At 38.3% G+C, this 22,225-nt stretch overlaps 1 protein-coding gene across 1 annotated transcript in view; it reads left to right on the top strand.

Annotated features, from left to right (window-relative positions):
- Nucleotides 1-10,017: 10,017 nt before the first annotated feature.
- The window catches only part of LOC122845085 (neuronal migration protein doublecortin-like), a 28,666-nt gene continuing 16,458 nt past the window's right edge, over nucleotides 10,018-22,225 (top strand). Inside the window, exons 1-3 of the mRNA XM_044141103.1 lie at nucleotides 10,018-10,229; nucleotides 15,674-16,085; nucleotides 20,176-20,516. Coding sequence (XP_043997038.1) covers nucleotides 15,722-16,085; nucleotides 20,176-20,516 — 705 coding nt within the window. The 5' untranslated portion in view covers nucleotides 10,018-10,229; nucleotides 15,674-15,721. The remainder of the gene's footprint in view (nucleotides 10,230-15,673; nucleotides 16,086-20,175; nucleotides 20,517-22,225) is intronic.

Genomic DNA, 22,225 nt, shown 5'->3' with positions numbered 1-22,225 from the left:
TGATTAAAAGAACAGATTCATGGTGGAAATGGACCCATATTCAGGTAGAGGAGACGGAACCTTAATTTGACGGGGTGGGTTTTTTTTTTTTTTTTTCGAAAAACTCATAGAGTTTGATTGTGATTCATAATTTTTTATGAAATTAATGTTTTTTATATATATATTTGCTGCACCATAGTAGATGTGGATTGCAGATTGGACCATGAAAATGCATCAAAACTTTTTTCCTTTCTTCTTGGTGTTTTTGGTAAATATGCACAGAAGCAAGTGTAAAACAGTATGAAGATCTCTGATAATCTAAGGAGTCTGCATGGTTTTTACCTGATAGAAGCTCTGAAATATATTCAGGATTTTAAAACTAAAGCATTTCTCCTGATAGTTCAGTAATCGTTGATAATTATGGGGTTGAACAAAAACAAAAATCTAAAATGTGACCTCATATACTAGCACTAGAGTTTATATTACACCACATTTGTACCCATTGTCGTTCTAAATCCTGTTTTGGGGATTCAAGTCCTTTTCATAACTGAAAAGGAAAAGTGGACAAAGATCAAAAACTGCAGAAGTACAAAGAGATGCAGAGGCCAGGACAGCTGTGAAGCTTTCTTGTGTTTTACTTTTATTCTTGTTGTTCTTGTTGTGCCCTCATGATGTCCCCCAGTGCTTCTGTAAAAGCTTCTTATTCTGTTTTCTATTCTTAGTCAAGGCAAGTCAATACCTCCCAGTATATCCACTCTGCTTGTGGGCTTGTTGCCCCAGTCTACTGGTAGGACATCTGTTTGCTCGTCTTGCTACCTTTTGTACACATTATTCTTGATTCAGTTGCTTGCACCTCAACGATAAAACACAGCAGGATACATTACACTCGACATGTAGGAGTTTCATTGACCTGAAAGACTTAAACTGTCTACATTTCAAGCAGCAGTTGAGCAACACTTACATAAAACACCTGTAACATAAAGGTACTGTCTGCTGAGATTTCTATGAGATTTTTTTTTTCTGTGCTAAGTAACTAAACTTTTAGGGACTAATATTTACTTTCAGTCTTACTAGAATCACAAACACTCGTCTTCTTTTCATTTTTGTTTGCAAGTTTCGACAAATCTCTGCTGCTGTTTCCTGTTTTTCTGCTGCTACATATAGAGAGCAGAAGCTCCAGACTTTGTGCCCCACACTGTACAAACAAAGAGAGTCCTGCAGCCTTGTTGCCGAGTTTTTCTTTCTTTCTTTTTTTAATTCCTCCCCTATCATTTGGAGCCTGGATTACAGGTTTTCAGCGTATCTGACATAATGAGAGTTTCAGACTAATACCACCCTTCTCCATCCTAATACTGCTGCCAAGCTGCCAGCAGGGCATCTGAGTAGGGGGGGGGGATCTGGCATTAAGTGTATCCATGAACAGTTCGTCGCCGGTTTATTTTGAAAGCCCCTCCTCCCTGACAGAGCGGACAGAGTGCCCTGTCATCCTCCTCCAAAAGCCCCTCATTAGAAAATCTGCAGAGCAGACAAAGCTACTTGAGACAGCAAAATGGTAGCTGCCCACACGGAGATTTAAACGAGCCGTACAGAGAACGCGGGTCTTGCATTATATTTGTGGATTGTCTTCTGGGCCTCCCTCCTACAAAACCCCTGCCAGTCTGAGCCACACTTGAAACATGAAGATAAATTTGTCCAGACTCCCACATGCTGCCACATGTATCACTGAGATAACTGTATAAATAAACAAATGTATAAAAGACAAAGAAGAAACCAGTAGCGGATAGGAAGGAAGAGGAGAACTGGAATGTGAGATTCAACATGTTTTATGGTGACAGGGATACATTGTGTCTCTGATAAGGACCAGGCTTCATTAGGAACGACTCATCACCTGATGTCCTCCGTTGTTACTCATCATGGATTTCCTGAAGTGGCTGATTAAATGACAGTAAGCCTCTCAAGCCTTTCTTTTCTGCCTGTGAATGAGCTTCCATGGTAACTGGTCAGGCCTTGTTTAATGATGGCGGCACATTTAAACACATCGCTGTCCTACTCGTCTCTTAACAGTGAGTCATGAGGATCCAGGCTGCTATCCGGCTTTACAAAAGCACGTCCTTAAAAAAAACAAAAAGGTATTTCAAACAGCTTGTAACTCAGAATGATTTATTACTTGTCTTGCAATTAACCATAATTTTTCTAAATCTTAGACATAATTGCAAACACTTACAGGAAAAAGTGCATTCATTTTCCACTGCAGTAAATTTTCTGACTGGTACCTCATTTATTTTTGGCATAAATGCAAACTAAACTAAATTTACTTTGTTCGGAAGATTTTACTGTTTATCAACAATATCTCAGCAAAGAATCCACTGCCTCTTGGTTTAGGTGGAGATCATGTCACGATTCTTATCGTATCATAAATCAGACATTATTATTTTTTAAGCCGTTTATTGTTTTTATATCAAATTGGTGTTAATGAACTCTGCATACATCTAAAATAGTTGTTTCTCATATTGTGCTAATACAGTCTAAACATTAGTTTGTTTTTGTTGTGTTTCAATTGATAAGTCTATTTAGATAAATAAAGATATGCTTTAACAGTTATTTCATAGCCTCTCACCAGGATATGCCACCCTGGGCAGTGAGCCATATCACCCAAGTAGTCCACTTTCAATGTTTTATTTATTTTTATTTTCAGAGCCCAATGATTTATGTATCTTGTACTCTAAATTTGCTATTTGTTTCCATCACATATGGAAAGTGAGTTTTTTTTTTTACCCCCTTTACCCATAACATCTCACAGCAGCTGGGTTTGAAGTGCCTTGCTCACGGTCATGTTGACATTTTTTGCAGAGGCACGGCGACTTTGTGTCTCCTTGTCTTCCAGGACTCAGAAATAGCAGCTTAAAGGGGATTAAATTTGGTCTTATTAAAGTTTTAAATCCTAACTTGTGACTTTGCTCAAGACGCTGGAGTTATGTCCCAAGAGCAACGGTGTAACTTTAATCAGAGCTGTTGGGATGAAGGAGTTTCTCATAGCATCCTGTCTGAGGAGAGAGAGTCATGCTGAGATTTTGACTGGCAATTTATTTGAAATGAGAGTCAATGTCGCCATGATAAGGAATAGATTTACATTCAGATTAAACTGCAAGTACGTGGACTCATTTTATTGATTTGGGCGAATTTTGAAGGAAAATAAGAGGCACTGACTGGATTTCAGAGTCAATGCGAGAAAAATATTAATATTTGCTACATTTTTCTGATTTTTGTCTGCTCCCTCTTGACATATGGACTATTTTGTGTTTATCTATCCCAATAAAATACTGAGGTTTGTGGTTCATAAAGTGTAAAAAAAAACAAAAAATCAAGTGGTAATAAAAGTTTTATTTTTCTTTCTTCACTTCAAAAAAACATGACTATACTTACTTAAAATGCTCCTTTACAGTAAACAAAGGTATCTGCATTGGTGGTCAGGACGGGGTTCTAATTTTATCTAAGCCAAAACAAAAATTTAAATCTTGTTTATGTTTTGTCCTCCAAATGAAACGGCAACAGATTTGTTTATGAGAAACTCGACTGTTGCTGTTGTAGACGGGCATCCATGTTGGCTTCGCCGTCGCTCTGCAGCCCCACTGTGTTTCTGGACGTCCACCTGTCTCTCAGTGGCTAGGCCACTTTGGGCCTGTCTGCCAGCTTGTGGACATCTGTTTACTTCCTCCTCCATCAGTCGCCATGGCTGCAGCCCCCCCCACCCCCTCAGTTCATCCGCCACAGCCCCTCCCAGTGCCGTCCGGCCCTCCCCACCCTTCTCTCGTGTTTCCCCAGACACCAGCTGTGAACCACTTATGCTTATCCCGCCTGCAGCCCACCTTCTGCAGCTTGGCCCCAAAGAGGCGAGCATGGACACGGAGCCACAAACGTTTTATTCAAATATGCACTCTGGGATCTGCTTCCTGTAGAAGGAAAAGATAACTCAGGTTTAAATTACTGTTTCAGTTTGTCATTCTGCTGCTACGATAGAATGACCTTTAGTTTTGACCTTTAGCTTATCACCAACAGGATTATATTCTCTGTCAAAATGCTGCTGTGAAGCAGCATTTCCATAGCGTCACATGGATGTCTGCTGCAATATTTTCAATTCCTGTGTTCATTAAATGATATTGGTAGGGTCAAACTCTCTGAGTAAAAATGTCGGCTGTATGCTGTCTTAGAGTCAGACAACTGGGTTCACGGTTGACCTGGATTGGTAATTTTAACGGATTAAATGTTATTGTTGTTCATGGACCCATTCTTCTTCAGGGGACAAAAGCAATTGATGCAATTTTTTAAAAAAATATTTTTTCCCCGTTGATTCAGGAAACATTTGTTTGAGCATCTGTTTTACTTATTTATTGATTCATTGATTGGTTTCGAGTGGCTTTCATTTGTTGCCGGTTTAGGTATTAAAAACTATTTTGTTTCAGTTGCAAATGAAGTGAACCTGAAGCAGCGGTGACTTCTGTACCTTTTTAGATTTTCTTAATTACATAAAGAACTTGTCCCTCAGCGTTTCTGTGTCTTCTTCTTGTTTTTTGAGTCCCTTCTTAGTTGCAGCAGGCAATCATCGCTCACACCAGGCTCGGTTCTACTGGAGGTTTCGTCCTGTTAAAAGGGATTGCTCTCCACATGCCTGCTCAAATTGAGGGCTTTTTGCAATCAAACGTGTTTTCTTTGATAACTTCTTACCAACTACATATCAACTGAATTTACTTAATTTGTAAAGATCTTGAGATAATTGTATTTATATAATTAAAGTACAAATATTGTCCATTATGAGCATCAACTTTATAAGTGATTCCTTGTTGTCACTTTACCATGGAGAAAGCATGAAGGCATACATGGAAAAAATGAGCAGGGTAAGTATTAATCCTTGGGGCTTTCCATAAAAGATGAGAGAATCAGTTGACACGTGATATGTTCAACTAGATAAACCTGTGGAAAACCTTTCTTTGGGAGTTGGTCTGAGTCAGCAGCTCAATGTTACTCAGCGGTGATGATTCTGCTGTGAAGCCAGAAGGATTTACTCACCAGGCTTTTCATTTACATAAATATGATGATGCGTTTCCTCCTAGCAAAGTTGGACGAGCAACAAGGAAACATGGGATCAGATTCTGGAAATTTCTGGAGGTTTTTCCCTTCCAGGAGTCTCCAGGAAACGCGGCACCCAGCTGAGAGCCAAAATAACAAAATCTGCTTTCTTCCCGCACGATGCCTCCAACCCCATAAGCTTCACCCTACTTGTGTCGGGGTTCAGCTCGCAGAGGGAGGTGTGTAGCAGCCCGTGATCAGAGTGAATCAGAGCTATGTGTGACATGCAAAGGAGAGGCTGCAGAATGTGACAACAGCTGAGTTATAAAGTGAAGCTTTCCCGCCTGAGGGGAGAGCAGACGATGACAAAGAGGCCCCAGCCTGCTGTGAACAGAGTCAGCTTCTTTTGTAGACTCTTTAAAACTCAGACCTGCATGTGGGCTGCAAGTTAAAGCTATGGGACTCAGGCGCGTTAAAGCAGAAAGGTTCATTAATGACGAAGGATGATTGCCATCTTACAAATCAGACTGGCTGTCAGCAAACTGACAAAAATCCTCACATCTAAAGTGGAGGAAATCTCAGAGGTAATGTGTGAAACATTCAATTAGCAACTGCTATCAGTTTTCATGGAAAAATTGGGATTTTGATTTTAGTTTGGGAGAGTCGAAAGACCCACTTAGAGTTATTTTTTTTTTAGATCCACCCGTCAAGATGATATGAAATGATTTCAGAAAAATGCAAAATTTGACCAATTTTAGCAAATAAGCATTGCTTGTTACTGAAAATTTTGAAATTTTGAAATAGTGAAAACTCAGAAAACACCACATGCCTGTTAATTTGAGTTTCGAAAAATTGTGCTTTACTTTTCATTCACTCAAATATCTTTGTCAGAGTAAGAGAACTTTTTTCCTTCAGGATCTTCAGGTTGTCACATTGTGCTGTTTCAGCCCCACAAATCATTTTTAGGCAATAACTTTCCTGACACAAGAGTTCATTTGTTTTGCTTTGTTTGGCTCACTGTTACACTTCTTGCCACATTTCAGCCCATATTAGGTAAGCGCTGTAAAGCGAACATCTCACCTTTCTTCCCCTGTGTGACTGCCTGAGGAGCACAAACACAGAGCTGGGGTGAAACAGCTCGTTGCCAACACACTTCTCTATAGTTGGGTGTGTTTTTATTTAACATGCTTCTAGATAAAGTTCTGTTTTCCATTGACTCAGTTTTGTTTTTTATTTATTTGTCTCAAATGTATTTTCATGTCTACAAACTTTACAATTTTGTTGTTTTACTTGATATTTCATTTCTGGCCAACGTCAGAGTCTTTTAATCCAACAAGTTGTTTCCTCATGCTGTTGCAGCGACGTTTCAAACCTCATCTCCACCATAAATTAAAGGCAACCCTCGGTAAAATGTGAACAAACCTTAAAATAAATTTCACTTGTATTCCAGTTTCATGATCTCACATTGAACATAAAGTACATTTATTCACAGGTGATAAATCTCTTTTCCTGTCAGCCTTTGGTACGTTGGCTTTTTGCTCCTTTTTCACAGCACTTTGTCTTGTCTTATCACATTTCACATGTTTGGAGCTCACAGACAGATTGGGCTTTTTACACGTTTTCTTCTGGACTCTTGCTTATTCTCTCTTCCCATCGGCTCACTCCACCAGTTTTTAAGTAAGATTTAAATCTGGTGACTGAAATGGCTTTTAAAGAATGCTGATCATGAGTCTAGCCTTCCTACACAATTCTTGATTCTCATCTCCCTTCTGTGCGTTGTCTGGAATTTATCCCATTGAGCTCGATTTCTCATGATGGTTTTTCATGTTGACCAATCAACGATCAGCGTTTCTGCGCCACTTTTGAATAGACAAAGTGGATGAAGTCGTTCAGTCCGTGTTTTCCACTCTTCCAGATATTGAGCGATTAAAGTCAGAACAGTATTGTCTATGTAGAAATGGTTTAGCTAAGAAGAGTTTGCCTGACTTATAAACATCAACGCAACTATACCTTGGTTGAATAACATATTCTTTTGTCTTTCCAGGAAATTATTTCTTAATAACCTGAAGTTAAAGGGTGACTTTTAATTTCAGTGTCTGATTATGTTATGGCTCCATACACATCTTTATCAAAGATGCTAATAATTGCTGAGGGTTGTGTATAATACTCTTCATGTGGTTACCTTTGTGGGGATATTTTATAGCCTCATCTATACATGATATCACTTTGATGCGTCTTTTGTATTAACTCTTTCACATAGCCATGCAAAAACACTCAATCAGCCCTTCGATTGGGGAACTGGTTGTCTTTTCCCATCATTAAAATTTTATTATACTTGTTGTTTCTGCAAGCAAACATAAACTCACCAAAGGCAGAACACAATAAGGTCCAGCTGAAGCCATGGGAAACATTTTCAGACTACAGAGCCACTGTTTTTGTGAAAAGCAACAATAAGAAAGTGGGCAGACTGTGTACCAGGAACAACTTTGAGGTCCTTCACAAGCTTTTACCGGTAGAGGACACAAGTTATACGGACCAGTGAGAATGAAACGGCTCTTTAGAGCAACAAGAAAAGGGATGGGCACAAGTGATGAGGTAATCCGGCTTTCATGTGCTCCCAACAAAGAGCTCCGACAACGCTGTATCTATGTGTGGTTTTATTTAAAGGGACGCACAGCTTCTCGTCAGTCTGGTGAGTGAGTTTGAAATCAGTATCTGAAATCCAAGAGGAAACGGTGATTTAAGTAGCTGGTCTCTGCAGTGGACAGCTACGTAAAGGCTATTTATGTGTGTGTGGGTGTTGATAGGTGCATAAAAATAGGTCTCACACTAACAAATTTTGCTGGATGATAAAATGTCCCAGAAGATATTGCAATTAACATATATATATATATATATATATATATATATATATATATATATATATATAGATAGATAGATAGATAGATAGATAGATAGATAGATAGATAGATAGATAGATAGATAGATAGATAGATAGATAGATAGATAGATAGATAGATAGATAGATAGATAGATAGATAGATAGATAGATAGATAGATAGATAGATAGATAGATAGATAGATAGATAGATAGATAGATAGATAGATAGATAGATAGATAGATAGATAGATAGACCGCTTCCAAGTAATATAATGGTAATGATCTAATAATGCAAGAACACATTCTCAAAGATCAATACACTTGATCACATTTAATAACATTAGAGTTTAAATGTCCAAATTTTAAATATCCAACATAAATAAACAAAACCACCAATACAATGAATCATGAAGTCTCTGTAAACAAAATTGTCCTTCAAAATAAGGGCTAGTCGAGACCAAAACACTTTTGTTGAGACTTTTGTCATCCAGTCTTTGAGAGAGACAAGAGAAAAACGATAAACTACGCAAATGAAAATTAAGCTTGTTTTAGTTTATCATGTAATTGATTGATTAATTGATTTATTGCTTATTGTGATCGGCCTACATATTAGTCACTTGATTTGAGTTTAGTGTGTCACTTGACCCATGTGATCATTAAAGTGGACATCTTGCATCACTGATTACATTTAAACTTCTTCTTTTTTTTTGTTTTTTTACCAATCTACATTACGATTCTTGTATTTTAAAAGTAACTTTTTCAGGTGCAGCAAATTTATTTTTGCTTAGGACATAACTTTCAGTTTTCAGGTAGTTCACTCGAGTGAGTTGCAGAATACTTTAATGTTTTTTAAGGCTGGTTGATGGGGCTTTTATTTAACAAAAGATGTTTTAAGATAATTTGTATAGAAATATTTTTTCCCACTGTCTGACTTAAATAAGACAGAATCTGTCCTTATTAGGTCAGATGCGATTACCAAGATTATTTCTATTTGTTCAATGTTGGAATGTGAGACAAATGTTTCAATGTAAAATGTACATATTCACTTCAAAACAAGAGCAAGAGCTTTTAAAGATCCAACTGATTGAGGCTGGTGAAAATGTGCCACAACCCAAAGTGAAACCAGTTCAGTACCATCACGAACAACGAAGAAGCTTTACTCCAAAACCAAAATTAAGAAATACATTAGGGATTGAAAATGCACTCAGAAACACCTTCGTTTTTGGTGAGCATGTTCTGGGACTTGGGGAAACTAAATACGTTTTAAGTTTTTGGCCCTAATGATCATTTTTATGTTTGGAGAAAAAAGGCAACTCCTGCAAATCTTCCTAACTAGGAAATATGGAAATGGCAGCATCATGTGGTGGTTAGAAAGAACCTGTTTAACAACATTTTTGTTGTTTCTGTAGAAATGTTGTAAAAGATCAGAGAGACTTTTTATTATTACACTGAACATTAGAAAATGGTAAAACATGTGAACCACAATTATCATTTTATAACTTTGTACACTTAAGACCAAAATTATTCATAGTCCTGGCAGGCATGTGTTTAAAATAACATAATTTTCTGAGTGGGAGAAGAACATGAATAATTAATGATCTGGCATTTTAGAACAAAATCTAGATTTTAAAAAGGTGCTAAAATCTGCTCCCATTTACAGTTTATTTTGAAAGCTAATATCTCATTTACTAGGAGAAACAAACTTCTTGGTCTAAATAACGATTAAAAAAACCATAATGTCAAATCTAAATCTGCCAGTTAACTTTGGACTACAAATATTTTTTATCCACCATGTGAGTGGGAAGCAATTTGAAAATTATTTTTTACAAACTAATAATCATTTTTCCTGCAACTATAAATTAAAAAACCCAAGAAGGAGAAAAAAAAAAGTCCTTCGTGAGGTTACTCAGGCTTACCACAGATTGTGCATAAAAGCCACTTTGATCTCCCAACCAAAACTGTTCACAACCTCTAACCCATGCAGGTCTTTCCTGGTCGGACTGCTACACCTTGAGTGACCCCTGAGCTCAGCTCCACCCACTCCAGCCCACGCTCAGTCGCACCTTTATTTCCACGGTGGGCGGTTCCGCAGCTCTTTAGGACCCAGTGGCTGCTCCGTAGAGGCAAGCAGCGGGGCTCGGCTCTCAGACTGAAGCAGACAAAGGCAAGCGGAGAGACGGCGTGCCGCTATCCTGCTGCATCGACTCGCAACACCCTCACATCCAGCTCCCCTCCCTCTCACAGACACACACACACACCCTTCCTTCCTTCTTTCCTTCCTTCCTTCACTCCAGCTGCGACGCAGGTGAGTCCGCCACCGGCTACGGGGGGTTATGATGCTTTGATTTACTGAATGACAAAATGTTATATGGGGATGTTTTTTTACTTTGACTGGGACAAGTTGAGGTGTCATTGCAGTGGAGTGTGTTTGGAGCAGGTGGATTTGAGTAGGTGTGCGCACACCCAGCCCCCCTCTTCATCTAGCCGGGGAGAAACTCACATTTTCAAAGCTGCGGTTCTCTGCCATGTGGCCGGGCTCATTCATCATACATGAGACCAGAAACTTTTTTTCTTTATTCCCGCTTTGCGCTTAAAAATAATCTCAGTGGTAGATTAGTTTTGGAAATTAGTCTCTTTGGAGAAAAGCCAGTGGATTGTCTGGGTAAACGCGTGTATGTGTGTGCGTGTGTGTGTGTGTGTGGTCATTGGGTGTTGTGTGGGTGGTTCAGCCAGGAACACAGAACCAGCCAAAAATATCAATGACACCCTGCAGTGTTACTGCAGTGCTGCTGATGATGGCGAGTCTGGCTTTCATTTTGGTAAAAGGGGGAAAAAACACAGAGATTTATTTTACTTTAAACTGTGTAATTGAGTTATTTGTCTTTTAATGATGATCATGTATTTTAAGATGAAGAAAATCAGATTTGTCTTTCCTCTGAGAGAGGAGGATGCACTGGGTGAACCTGAGCCGGCTGCAGCAGCAGTGATGGTGATGTCACTCTGAAGCCAGGCTCCCTCCTTCAGACAATGGCCTGTCCTGGTTGAGTCTCCGCTGGGGAAGGGTCACTGTTGGCCCTGCCTATTAGTGCACCAGATGGCCCCGAAACCTGGCCTTTGTCAGCTGAGGAGCATCCCCTTCCCCAGAGGTCCCACCCCTGTCACAGCGGTCCTGTCATAAAAGACGCTAGTCAGCAAGTCAGCCATGTGGTTAGCATGACTGGAGCGGCCCGGCCACATGGTGACTGCATGTGTTCATCTGAAAGTCCGAGGAGTGCTGAGGTGTTAAACGGAGATGGATTACGGTCAGAGCCGGCAAAAGATTATTTAGGACCCTGAGCAGAATTTGACACGGAGCCCCTGTTGCACCTTATGTGGTTGGGAATAGCTTTTCTAACATCAGAATTTAAACCAAAGTATTATTTGCCTATATATATAGACATATATAATTTTTATTTTTTCAAAATTTTCTTATTCATTTAGTGGCTAATTTTATAGCCTTTTATCTTTAGTCATGTCAATCATCTCTTTTATTTAGTGCTTTCTAGTACAGTGCACTTTTATAAGTTACTGTTCAAGTTCAACTTTACAAAGACTGAAATCAATAACAATAGCTACAATATTTTTAAAGTAGACAGATTGAATGATTAAAAAATGTAAAAATTCTGGGTTTTTTTGTTGTTTTCAAAAATAAATCTTCCATCAGTCTTAAAATTGTTCTTTGTAAAATGATCTTTCTGAGGTAGAGATGATCAACAAATGACTTTTCTTTGTAACAAACTCAAAAATGTTTCAAACTTGCATGAAAAAAAAAAGCCAATTTTAAAGGTTATATGCGTCTAGCCTTAGGTTTTGTCTTGACAAATAAGACCACAAAATTGAAGTTTTACAGTTTATGTATTCAGTGGATGAAGTCACAGGCTCATAGGGCCCCCTGCTGGCCTGGAGGCCCCAATCAGCAACATTTCTTACCTGAACTTTTTGTCTGCTTTGGTTATGGCTAATACATCTCTTTGCTTTAGTATTTGTCAACAAATAATTAAGAATGAAATTAGTTAATTTTTTATTTATTTAAAAAAAGTGTGCTCATGTTTAGAATAGTGAAGACACGTTTGCATTTCATTTTTGTGAAAAACTGCAGAAGAAACATGGACTACAGCGCTACAATGTTTCATGTTTAGTTTTGACTTGCTCATCTGGTAAAAGTCAGCTCTGAAACAAATAGGAACCTAAAAAGAAAAAAAAACCCAACACATTTTAAGCGTTTCATCTTTGTTCAAAATACAGATCCACTCACATGCAAGTGTTTGGTGTTTTGGATCAGCGAAGACAACATATTAAAGTTAACGAAAGCCAGTTTTTTTTTTTTTTGACTTCATATTGCTTCTTGTCAGGTTCTGTTGGGCCATAATCGCCTGTAAAATATATATGAGAGATTGCATTTTTAAAGTTAATCCCGGCTTAAAGGTTTTAAAAAGAAAATAAAACAGATGCAGATGAAATCGGTGAAGCGCATCGTTCATCTTTGCACAGCTAACTTCCTCCTTTATGTGGTTGTAAGAGGGGGGCTGTGGGTGTTTAATGGGTGTGTACCATTGTTTGATCTTTTTAACATGTGAATTTGAAGAAATAGTTACTGCTTTTGTTTGGATTTTCCTCCAATAATCAGGTAGGAGTTTATCACATTGAGAGACTTCATTTTAGAAAGGCTTCCTGGCTGCTGCAGACCGCACAGGGGGATTATTGTTTTACTGCTTTAACAGGTGTTACAGGTTCTTAAGAGAGTTAGTTCTGGCTTTTTGTGACTCGGCTCATGTAGCATATTGGGGCAAAGAAAAATCTCTTAATGCTACAGTTTGTTCTCTTAAATATTTGATACTTGGAGATTGCAGCTGTGTGTGTGTGGGTGTGTGTGCGTGTGTGTGTGTGTGTGCTGAGCTGTAACTGATATGCAACATCCATCTAAGTGGGTATCTTAAAAGGAGGCAAACACTGAATTGGTGCTCATATCTTGTTAAAATCACATTTTATCAGTTTAGAAACTCTCAAACGAAGTACTTTCTGGATTTTGTTCTTCTAAACATTCCTTTTTTGTGCGTATTCATTATAAGTATGATAGTGACAGGGTTTTAATTTCTGTTGAAATTTGTAGCAGATTGGAGCAGCGAGAGACGGATTGGGATTTCCTGGTTGTTGATGATCGGTTTCAGGTGTTTCCCTGCTTGTCCACGCTCGGTTTAAAGAGTTCTGCAGAAATGTGTGCACACAGGACGGGCTCTCGCCACTTCAATTGATGCTTGTTCTACCAGTGATGAAGCATGATCGCTCTGATCAATGACTGATGTGTGGAGGGTTTGTTATCCAGTAGGATTGGATGCCCAGGTTTAAAGGATCATAGTTTCAAATAAAAATAATGTGCTAAATAATAAAAGTCTGTGACTCAGCAGAGCATACTTTGCATCTTGCCGTTTACATTTTGATGTTTCTCGTTGTCAGTTTTCGGCGTGATGAACTTGAATCACTGTCGTTGAGGAAGAGAAAATAATTCAGTTATTTACTGCATATCAGGAAGACGTATCTAAAACATGCATAACAAAGGCCCTTGAGATATGCAATACCATCATATGGGTGGGGGAAATGACACAGCCTACCATAACATGGACGTCCTCGCAGAATCTATGTAATACTGAATATTTTCTGGTCTTTGTGGCAAAAGCTGACATGGCAAACCCTAAAAGTAAGATGCAATTTTAAGCTACATGTCTAAAATTAGCTTTAATCAATCAATCAATCAATCAAATTTTATTTGTACAGCACATTTCAGCAGCAAGGCATTTCAAAGTGCTTTACATCAAATCAAACACAAACACAATGCAACATAGAATCAATAATCAAAACACAACATTAAGTCAAGTTCCATCAATAAATTTGTGATTGATTACGTTTCAAATACAATCTTAAACAGGTGGGGTTTCAGTCGAGATTTAAAGGAAGTCAGTGTTTCAGCTTTTTTACAATTTTCTGGAAGTTTTTTTCCAGATTTGTGGTGCATAGATGCTGAATGCTGCTTCTCCTTGTGCTAATTTTTCTTGGTTCGACTACAAAATCCTTCATTTTAATGCTTGTATGCCCAGTTAGAAAAGTTATACAAAACACAGGTGTTGTTGGCAAAAAATGCCAATAGCTCCACAGACAGGAGGTTAAATAAAACAGATGACAACCTGTTGTGATCTGTAAATGTTTTCATTGATTTTAGGTTTTTTTTTTATCATCTTTATCATAAGATATTTGCTTGAGTGAGACATTTATTTGGATAAAGATGTTTGTCATTTAAGAGGCTTAATTATGTTTCATATTTATTGTTCTGACATCAAACACTTGTATAAATCAGTGGTGGAACTCAGCCTGTGTTAAATTTAAATAAATGTACTTTGAGTGTGATCTATCACATTTTACTATCTTCTGTAAAAGTGTCTGCTCATTTGAAAATTGATGACGGCAACAAATCTGCAGGGGAGCCGAAGTTCATGAAAGGTTCTTTAACATCAAGTGTCAGGAAAAACAAACTGCTGGTTTTTTTTGTTACATTTTATGATTTAGCAAAGGTTTTCAGTTGATAAAAAGAATATGTTGGCTAGTTTTAGCACCAAGACCTTTTCACCACAGAGTTAAGTTTGCAGATTAGACTTTGCTGAAATGTGTGAGGCCTGAAGCTCACAAAGCTGAAAATGCACCAGTCAGGATATTGGGGCCCAATTCAGGACGATAGTGTTTGTATTTTTTTTTATTTATTTCGTTTTTTTCTTCAGTTTAAGAGGTACAAGTAGATGAAGTTTTCTATCCTTGCTTTTTATAGTTGTCAATGATGTTGTGTTAGGGGTCAATCTTTTTTTAAAAACGATGGCAAAATGTTTAGAATTCACATTTAAAATTGTGTTTTTTAGCATTTTATTTTGGCAGCTCAGCTAACAGCTAAATTGTTGGTCTCGGTGTGTTTTTCCTACTATGAAACATTTCTAAATCCACAATGTTTTATAGCAGAGTTTGGAGATCAAAAGGTTAAAATAAATCAACTTTGCTGTTCTCTGTTCAGCCTTCCTGTTATCAGTTGGAATATCGCTCTCTTAATGGACTGCAGACATGAATTGATGTCATAGAAAATGGTTTCCTTTAAATGATTTGTCTTTTTGTTTCATTGCAAACATGTGAAATATCAAATGGTCTTCATCTCTCAGTATGAATGTTGACAGCATTGTTCCAGTTTGTAATCTGAATTATTCCCTCAGATTAATCTTTCTATTTTGTTAGTTTGGTGTTAAAAGAGCTAAAAAGACGTACTCTTCCACTGTGCCACGATTTTTCTTAAGATGTCATTTTTGTCCGTCTTGAAGACTACGTCATAGAAGAATCTTTTTACTAGGAGTCATTTCAGAAATTCATGTCCATCCTCGTAGCTTTTTATTGACTTCTTGCTGCCATCAAATGTAAGACGAAGCCACAAGAACCATTTAAAGTTAATCATGCGAACAGGAAACAATCCGACCACATGATCTTTTGAAGTGGTGCGGTTGAGTTACTGGCAGGACTTTCATTCTCTGCTTTTTGTACATGAAACCTATTTGCTCCTGTTCAAGACTAATGATCTAGACAGGCCCTTTATAAATACCCACAGTGATTAAGAAACCAACAATATTCTACTGCAACAGGGTGAATGGATCTCATTGAGATAATTTCTTGTCTTCGGGTCTCCAGGACTGATTTTTCCCCCACATCACATCATCCACGACCACCGCCGCCATCATGGAGCTGGACTTCGGGCATTTTGACGAGAGGGACAAGACGTCCCGCAACCCGCGGAGTGGAAGGATGAACGGACTGCCCAGCCCCACGCACAGCGCCCACTGCAGCTTCTACCGCACACGCACTCTGCAGGCTCTCACCAACGAGAAGAAGGCCAAGAAAGTGCGCTTCTACCGCAACGGGGACAGATACTTCAAGGGCATTGTGTACGCCGTGGCCAACGACCGCTTTCGCACCTTCGATTCTCTTCTGGCCGACCTTACACGCTCCCTCTCTGACCACATCAATTTGCCGCAGGGGGTTCGTTTCATCTTCACCATTGACGGATCACGCAAGATCACGTCTCTGGACGAGCTGGAGGAAGGTACGTTTATTCTTAGCTTAACACAATGAGAAATTCATGTCACTTTGTCTGTTTTGGTTGTAGTTTGGTACCCAGCAGGATGTTGTGTTGTACCAGAAAATTGAGATCTAATTTCAGAGGGCTTTTGATGATTTTTAGCTGATTTAATGCACTGTAGTGTATGGTCTCCTTTTACTTTTTTGAATCTCACAAAGAATAGAAAAAGAATGTGGGGCAGGAAAGCTGGTGAGAGTTGACTGGAGCAAGGATGGAGCTACATACAGGGCAGAACTGAAAGAAAACCTGTTAAGAGCCTGAAAGACAGGAGAGAGGGCCCACAAAAGCTTTGTGTGTTAGAATGGACTAGTTAAAGCAAAGTCCAGAAGAAAATCAAATTGGTGTGACCTGCTGTTCAGATATTGTTTGTTATTTTGGAAAGAAAAGAGGCAAAAAAAAAAAATCCTCCAGATGTTTGCTTTTTAAAATTTAGAAAAAATAATGCATCAAATTCTGCTTCACAAATATTAAGTTTCTATTTTTATATAACTTTCTAATACACTGAAAAAACTTTAAATACATTTCAAGCTAAATGCTTCTGCAAGGTGAGATACCAAGAAATGTGCAGTGATGAATATTAGACAGCTTTTCCGTCCGTTCTAGACTTTAAATCTAAAGGCTTGCATTCTTGTGGTCTCTGACATCAGTTCGAATGTAGCCGTGTTGGTGACTCGCAGATTCTTTAACGATGAAACTGCTGACTGGAGTTTAACTGCTTTGCAGATGAGCATAAACAAATATATCTCCAGCAGCATCGGCTGCCAGACACAGATTTGTTCCTGCTTCTTTTAATATTTCTCTGCACGACTCTGTCTGGCATTTGCCTTGTGGGATGTGATGATGGTCAACGCCGTTACCACTTTATCATCGGTTTAATTGAATTATGTTTATTCTTTCTAAGAAGAAGCTGATTTTATTTCTAATATGTTTTATATTTTACATTATGTGATTGTTCTAAAAGTAGGAGCGTAGGACTAAATTTGATGTGCGAGTTTAATTTATTCAAATTGAGGCGGTTCTGTTGAGCAGCTTATAGTTGGCTCGTCTGCAGCGTGTCGGCTGGAGGGGCCATTTCATTGTGCCTCCTCTTTGTAGGATATAATTAATTACTCAGCCTCCTCTGCACAGAGTAATCTAGTTTTTTGCCCTTTGTCTTAGCTCGAGTTTCCCCACATGTAATTTAATTGCTTCCTTATGGTTTCCCTTTTTTCCTGTGTCATTGTCCTACTGAAATATTTTGCGTAAAGATACCAGGCAGGACAGTAAGGGAAAATTTTTTTTCCATCGGATCATTAAGTGCTGCTCGCTTGAACGTTGTGTAATTAAACCACGTGATTTGTGTGCACTTCTGGATTTCTGTGGGTGTCTGTTTTTTACTTTGACCAGTTAGACTTGGTTTTTCTTCTTTAGAGCTGTAATAAAACATAAGAACAGCGTTCAAATATTTTTAATTATTTACATTAGCAGCGCAGTTATTGCCACGCAGTGTGAGAGATTATTTGGAGAGGCAACATTATTATGGAGGGAACATTTTAGACTTGCTTTACTAGCTTATACTGGCATTGTATGCACTGGTAGCATTACCGAAACTGTATCCTGAGTTCACCGATCCTCGGATTAACTCTGAGATTTCAGTCAGGCTGCTAATAAATCCAAGATATTACAAGACAAATTGAGAGCTCATAAAGGGAAAATAGAGCAACTTTGCTGCAATGCCTTTAGCCTTTCTGTTTTCTGCTGAAAGTCTTGATCTCTTTAGTGAACCACTGACGTGATTTGACATGAAAAATAGTTTCCTTTCTGAAAGGTTTTTCCCACTGATTATGGCAAAGATCAGAGGCAAATTCTTCATTCAGTGATGGCATTTTTAGTGAGTCTGAATATTTTTGTGTTGCACTTTCACTGTTGGGTTGAGCGGTGAATGTTTGCATGAGATGACCATTATAACTCTGCTTGTTCTCTACGATGCATTTTTGCAATACTGACTTGTTTTCTTTTCTAGTGACGGATGAATGATCGGAAAGCATGTCTGTGACAGTCAGCAGCTGTTAGTTTAGGTTATTTGATAAAATCAAGGCTCCAAAAAGCTCTCATTCATGCCAGATCTCACATTTCATCCTCACTGCACTGAACAGGATCAAACTCAACAATGAGATAATTCCAGTTTTGAAAATGTGAATGCAGAAAGCAGGTTTTTATTTACATCCTGACCAGTTACTAGCTGTATAATTTGACCTGTGGTTTATATTTTTAAGCACTTTGAAATGCCTTGCTGCTGAAATGTGCTATACAAATAAAATTTGATTGATTGATTGATTGATTGATTTGGCTCCAAAACTATTTCACATGCACAGCGAGGGCAGATGGCTCCAAAAAGAAGATTTTGCCAACTTAAACAAGTTTTTAGTTGTTTCTGTGAATTGCAATTGAAATCTCAAACAAATCCTTTCTTCTGAAGTTGTTAAAAACATCGAAACTTGAAACCAAAGAAGTTATTTCAGAAAAGATGAATATCCACTTCCAAAGTTTCTGTAAATGAAGTCCAAGCAGGAAGCAGGAAATTGTTTGTCGTGTTGCTGCAAATCTGATTTTAGGTGAGCCAAATATGCATATGGAAAATTGATTACATTTCACGCTGCTGAGGTATCAGGTACTGCACATTTGTTTAGATGTGGGTGGACTCTCTTCCTATGAGGAAAGATGAAATCAAATTGGCACAGAGCAGAGTTTTCAAAGCGTAACAAAAATGGAAACTAGTGGAACAGTAAAGCTGTGTTCAGCTGCACAGAGGAATGCATAAAAAAGAAGTCAGTGAAGGGAACTGAAGCTCTTCTCTGATTTAAAAAATGCCAATTTATCTGAATAATCAAATTGTATTAAATATAAACCTTTGCTCTTAAAAAAATAAATAAAGGAAATCAGGAATTAAATTTTGGGAATAAAACTTTCTGCTTTAAAAAAAATAATTAATGAACAAAGTCTCTGTGGTATTTATTTGTATATCCCTTAAAATAAATCCACATTTAGCAACAACAACTGAGAATATTAGAAATATATTTAACCTTTTAACTCGACTACATCTATCCAATGGTGGAATAAAAATCTAAAAGATTTGTTTTGATGGAGTAGTCAGTGAATTTTTAATTCTTCGCCAGTAAGTATTCAAAAATACTTACTGGAGTAAGTATTCAAAAATACTTACTGGAGTAAGTATTCAAAAATACTTACTGGAGTAAGTATTCAAAAATACTTACTGGAGTAAGTATTCAAAAATACTTACTGGAGTAAGTATTCAAAAATACTTACTGGAGTAAGTATTCAAAAATACTTACTGGAGTAAGTATTCAAAAATACTTACTGGAGTAAGTACCCCTAAGTACATCCCCTGTAATTAGGGGGATGTACTTTTTACCTTTCTCCATTAGAGTGGCTACAGTAATGGCCATCTGTCTCATCATGTCGCATTGATACACTAAACGGGATTAATATTGAAAAGTTCCTAGAAAATGAAAGTATAAATTTTTAAAAAGTGACTAAAGTTAAGAGTAAAAATCTTGTTCTTAAAAAGTTTTCTTGGAGCTTGGAGATTAAATTTATGAAAGATGACAATTTTGTATTTTTTCTTTTTTTTTCTGTGCAACATTATGCTGCTGGAAAATATTTTTAAAAGGCTTTTTACCGATTTCTCATTTGGTTGTTCATATATAACACGCCTTTTGTTTTTATCTCAAGGATTTGGCTTTGAGGACGACTAAGGAATTGGGACTATTGCCTTAAAAGTTGATGCACCAACATGAGTTTTGTGATGACTAATCGTGAAACTCATATTGGTGTCTGGTCATTGCTATGAAATCAGAATAGAAATCAACATAGTTAAGGACTGAAAAAAGAAACTCTCATCTACTACAAAAAAAAAAAAAATGGTTTCTTTAAAGTAAGGTAGACACAAATTTATTAAAGGGCGTAATTCCTCCTGCTGGTCTGGATTTCTCCTGGATGGCGGATGGCTGAGCAAGCCTCAATACACTAACCCAATTCTCCTTTCCGTCCCCAGGGGAAAGCTATGTTTGCGCATCTGAGAACTTCTACAAGAAAGTCGATTACACAAAGAACGTCAATCCCAACTGGTCTGTGAACGTCAAGGCCTCAGCCAGCCAGAAGAACATGCAGTCCCTGGCCGCCAAGGCCGCCGGCGATCCCAGAGAGGGCAAAGACTTTGTCCGGCCGAAGCTGGTCACGGTGATGCGCAGCGGCGTGAAGCCCCGCAAAGCCGTCCGCGTCCTCCTCAACAAGAAGACCGCGCACTCCTTCGAGCAGGTGCTGACCGACATCACGGAGGCCATCAAGCTCGAAAGCGGAGTGGTCAAGAGGATCTACACGCTCGATGGCAAGCAGGTGCGTCACACCTTCAGCAGGGGCGGCTTGCTTATTCAGAAAAATAGTTTGCATCGTGCTCTTTTCCCTGCAAATCTGAGCTGACTGGAGAGCGAAATTAAAGTGGGGGAAAAAACTGCCGCCTCCTAAAACTCAAAAGTGAGAATCTGCAGAGGCATTTGTTTAGATTTCCTATGGAACCATGAGGAATCGAGCTGCTGTGGTGCGGTATGTAAGCAAAGGGAAATGTGCGGTCAGAGCTGGGGACAGTTTAGCTTTCATTCACCTGCATTCAGCCAAGCACAGACAGGTGTAGAGATTAAAGGGCTTCATAGGACTGGCAGACTGTTTGCTCATAACCTCGGTCAATATTGACGCGGCGACGACATGAGAATGCAGAGTGGTGATGAGGGCAACCTTTGTGTGCTTTACATCCCATTGTCTGCAGTCTTTTGTTCTGACATTTGGTTTCTAGCAGCTTCCTCTCCTGTCTTGTGGTTCAGGACATCAACAGGTCTTTTGTTATAGTTGCATTTTAGGCCATCTGTCGTTGAAAGTCCTGGGGTGTTCTGTCATCTTCCCACAGCAGCAGCGTACAAAAGACCAAGCCTTTCATTGTTGTCTCAGCATATTGTCCCCACTGTCCCTTTCTATATGTATATGCGTGCATGAAAATGTACGTGCTAATCTACTGAAAGGAAGTAGGGAGAGAGGCTCTTGTCCTGTGAACTTTTTTTTTTTTTTTTTTTTTTTACATTTTGTCCCATTACAGCCACAAGCTTCACTGTTTTTTAATGGGACTTTAAGTAATAGCTCAGCATTTACTTAAGTGTTTCATACCTCTGCTTGTGTTTAAAAGCCGCTCGACCGGAAACAATATTTCACTGGTGTGTAGTTTAATAAAACCAACCTTGGAGAACGAGCGGCATCATGAGGACTGAGGAACACGGCGAAAAGGTCGGGCAGTGGAGGGATCGGAGAAGCTTTGAATATCCCACAGCTCCGCTTAATGAATGATCACTAAATTGACAAAACTGGTGAGAGTTGATGGGTAAGCAACTAAAGGACATGAAAGATGGAAACAAATGGTTTATATTATCAGGTTAAGCTAAAAGTTTGATTAATCAGAAGCATTAGAATAATGGTTACATTAAAAAAAAAAACAACCTAATTCTCTCATGGTTTTTACTAAAATATGAAAAATATTGGCATGTACAGGACGTTCACAGTTTCTGAATGTATTTGTGTGTTGTGATTTTGAGGCTGAGATGGCAACTACATCCTTATTGTTGAAAAATAATGCTGCAGTTTCTTGTGTAGTGTTTAATTGGCTGAATGTTTATTGGTTTGAAGTTGCCAGAAACAAAATGCGGATCAGATTTTCCCCAACAGTTTTAACCAGATCCGGCTGAAGGTTGTGGAAAGTCCTTTGAGATGTTGCACTCATCAAGTAAAGTGGATGTGAGGGAAACGGTAAGGTTAGGTAATTTTATTTATGTTGCACATTTTCAGCAACAAGGCAATTCAAAGTGCTTTAGAAGGAAATGAAACAAAATAACAAACCAAAGGAAAAAGCAAATAATAAAAAAAACTATTACCCCATGTTTAAGAATAAGTAATCTGTAATTTATAAACCAGTAGGTGTTTCTCTGGATTCTTGTTCTGATAATGTTGCTCTAAAGTAATCAGCAGTTTCTCTAGAAAAGCTAATAGGAGCCTCTTTGGATGCT

Source organism: Gambusia affinis, linkage group LG15 (genome assembly GCF_019740435.1).
Source record: "Gambusia affinis linkage group LG15, SWU_Gaff_1.0, whole genome shotgun sequence".
Lineage (NCBI taxonomy): Eukaryota > Metazoa > Chordata > Actinopteri > Cyprinodontiformes > Poeciliidae > Gambusia > Gambusia affinis.
The sequence above is the reverse complement of the archived record's forward strand: the minus strand, read 5'-3'. Positions and strand labels throughout refer to the sequence as shown.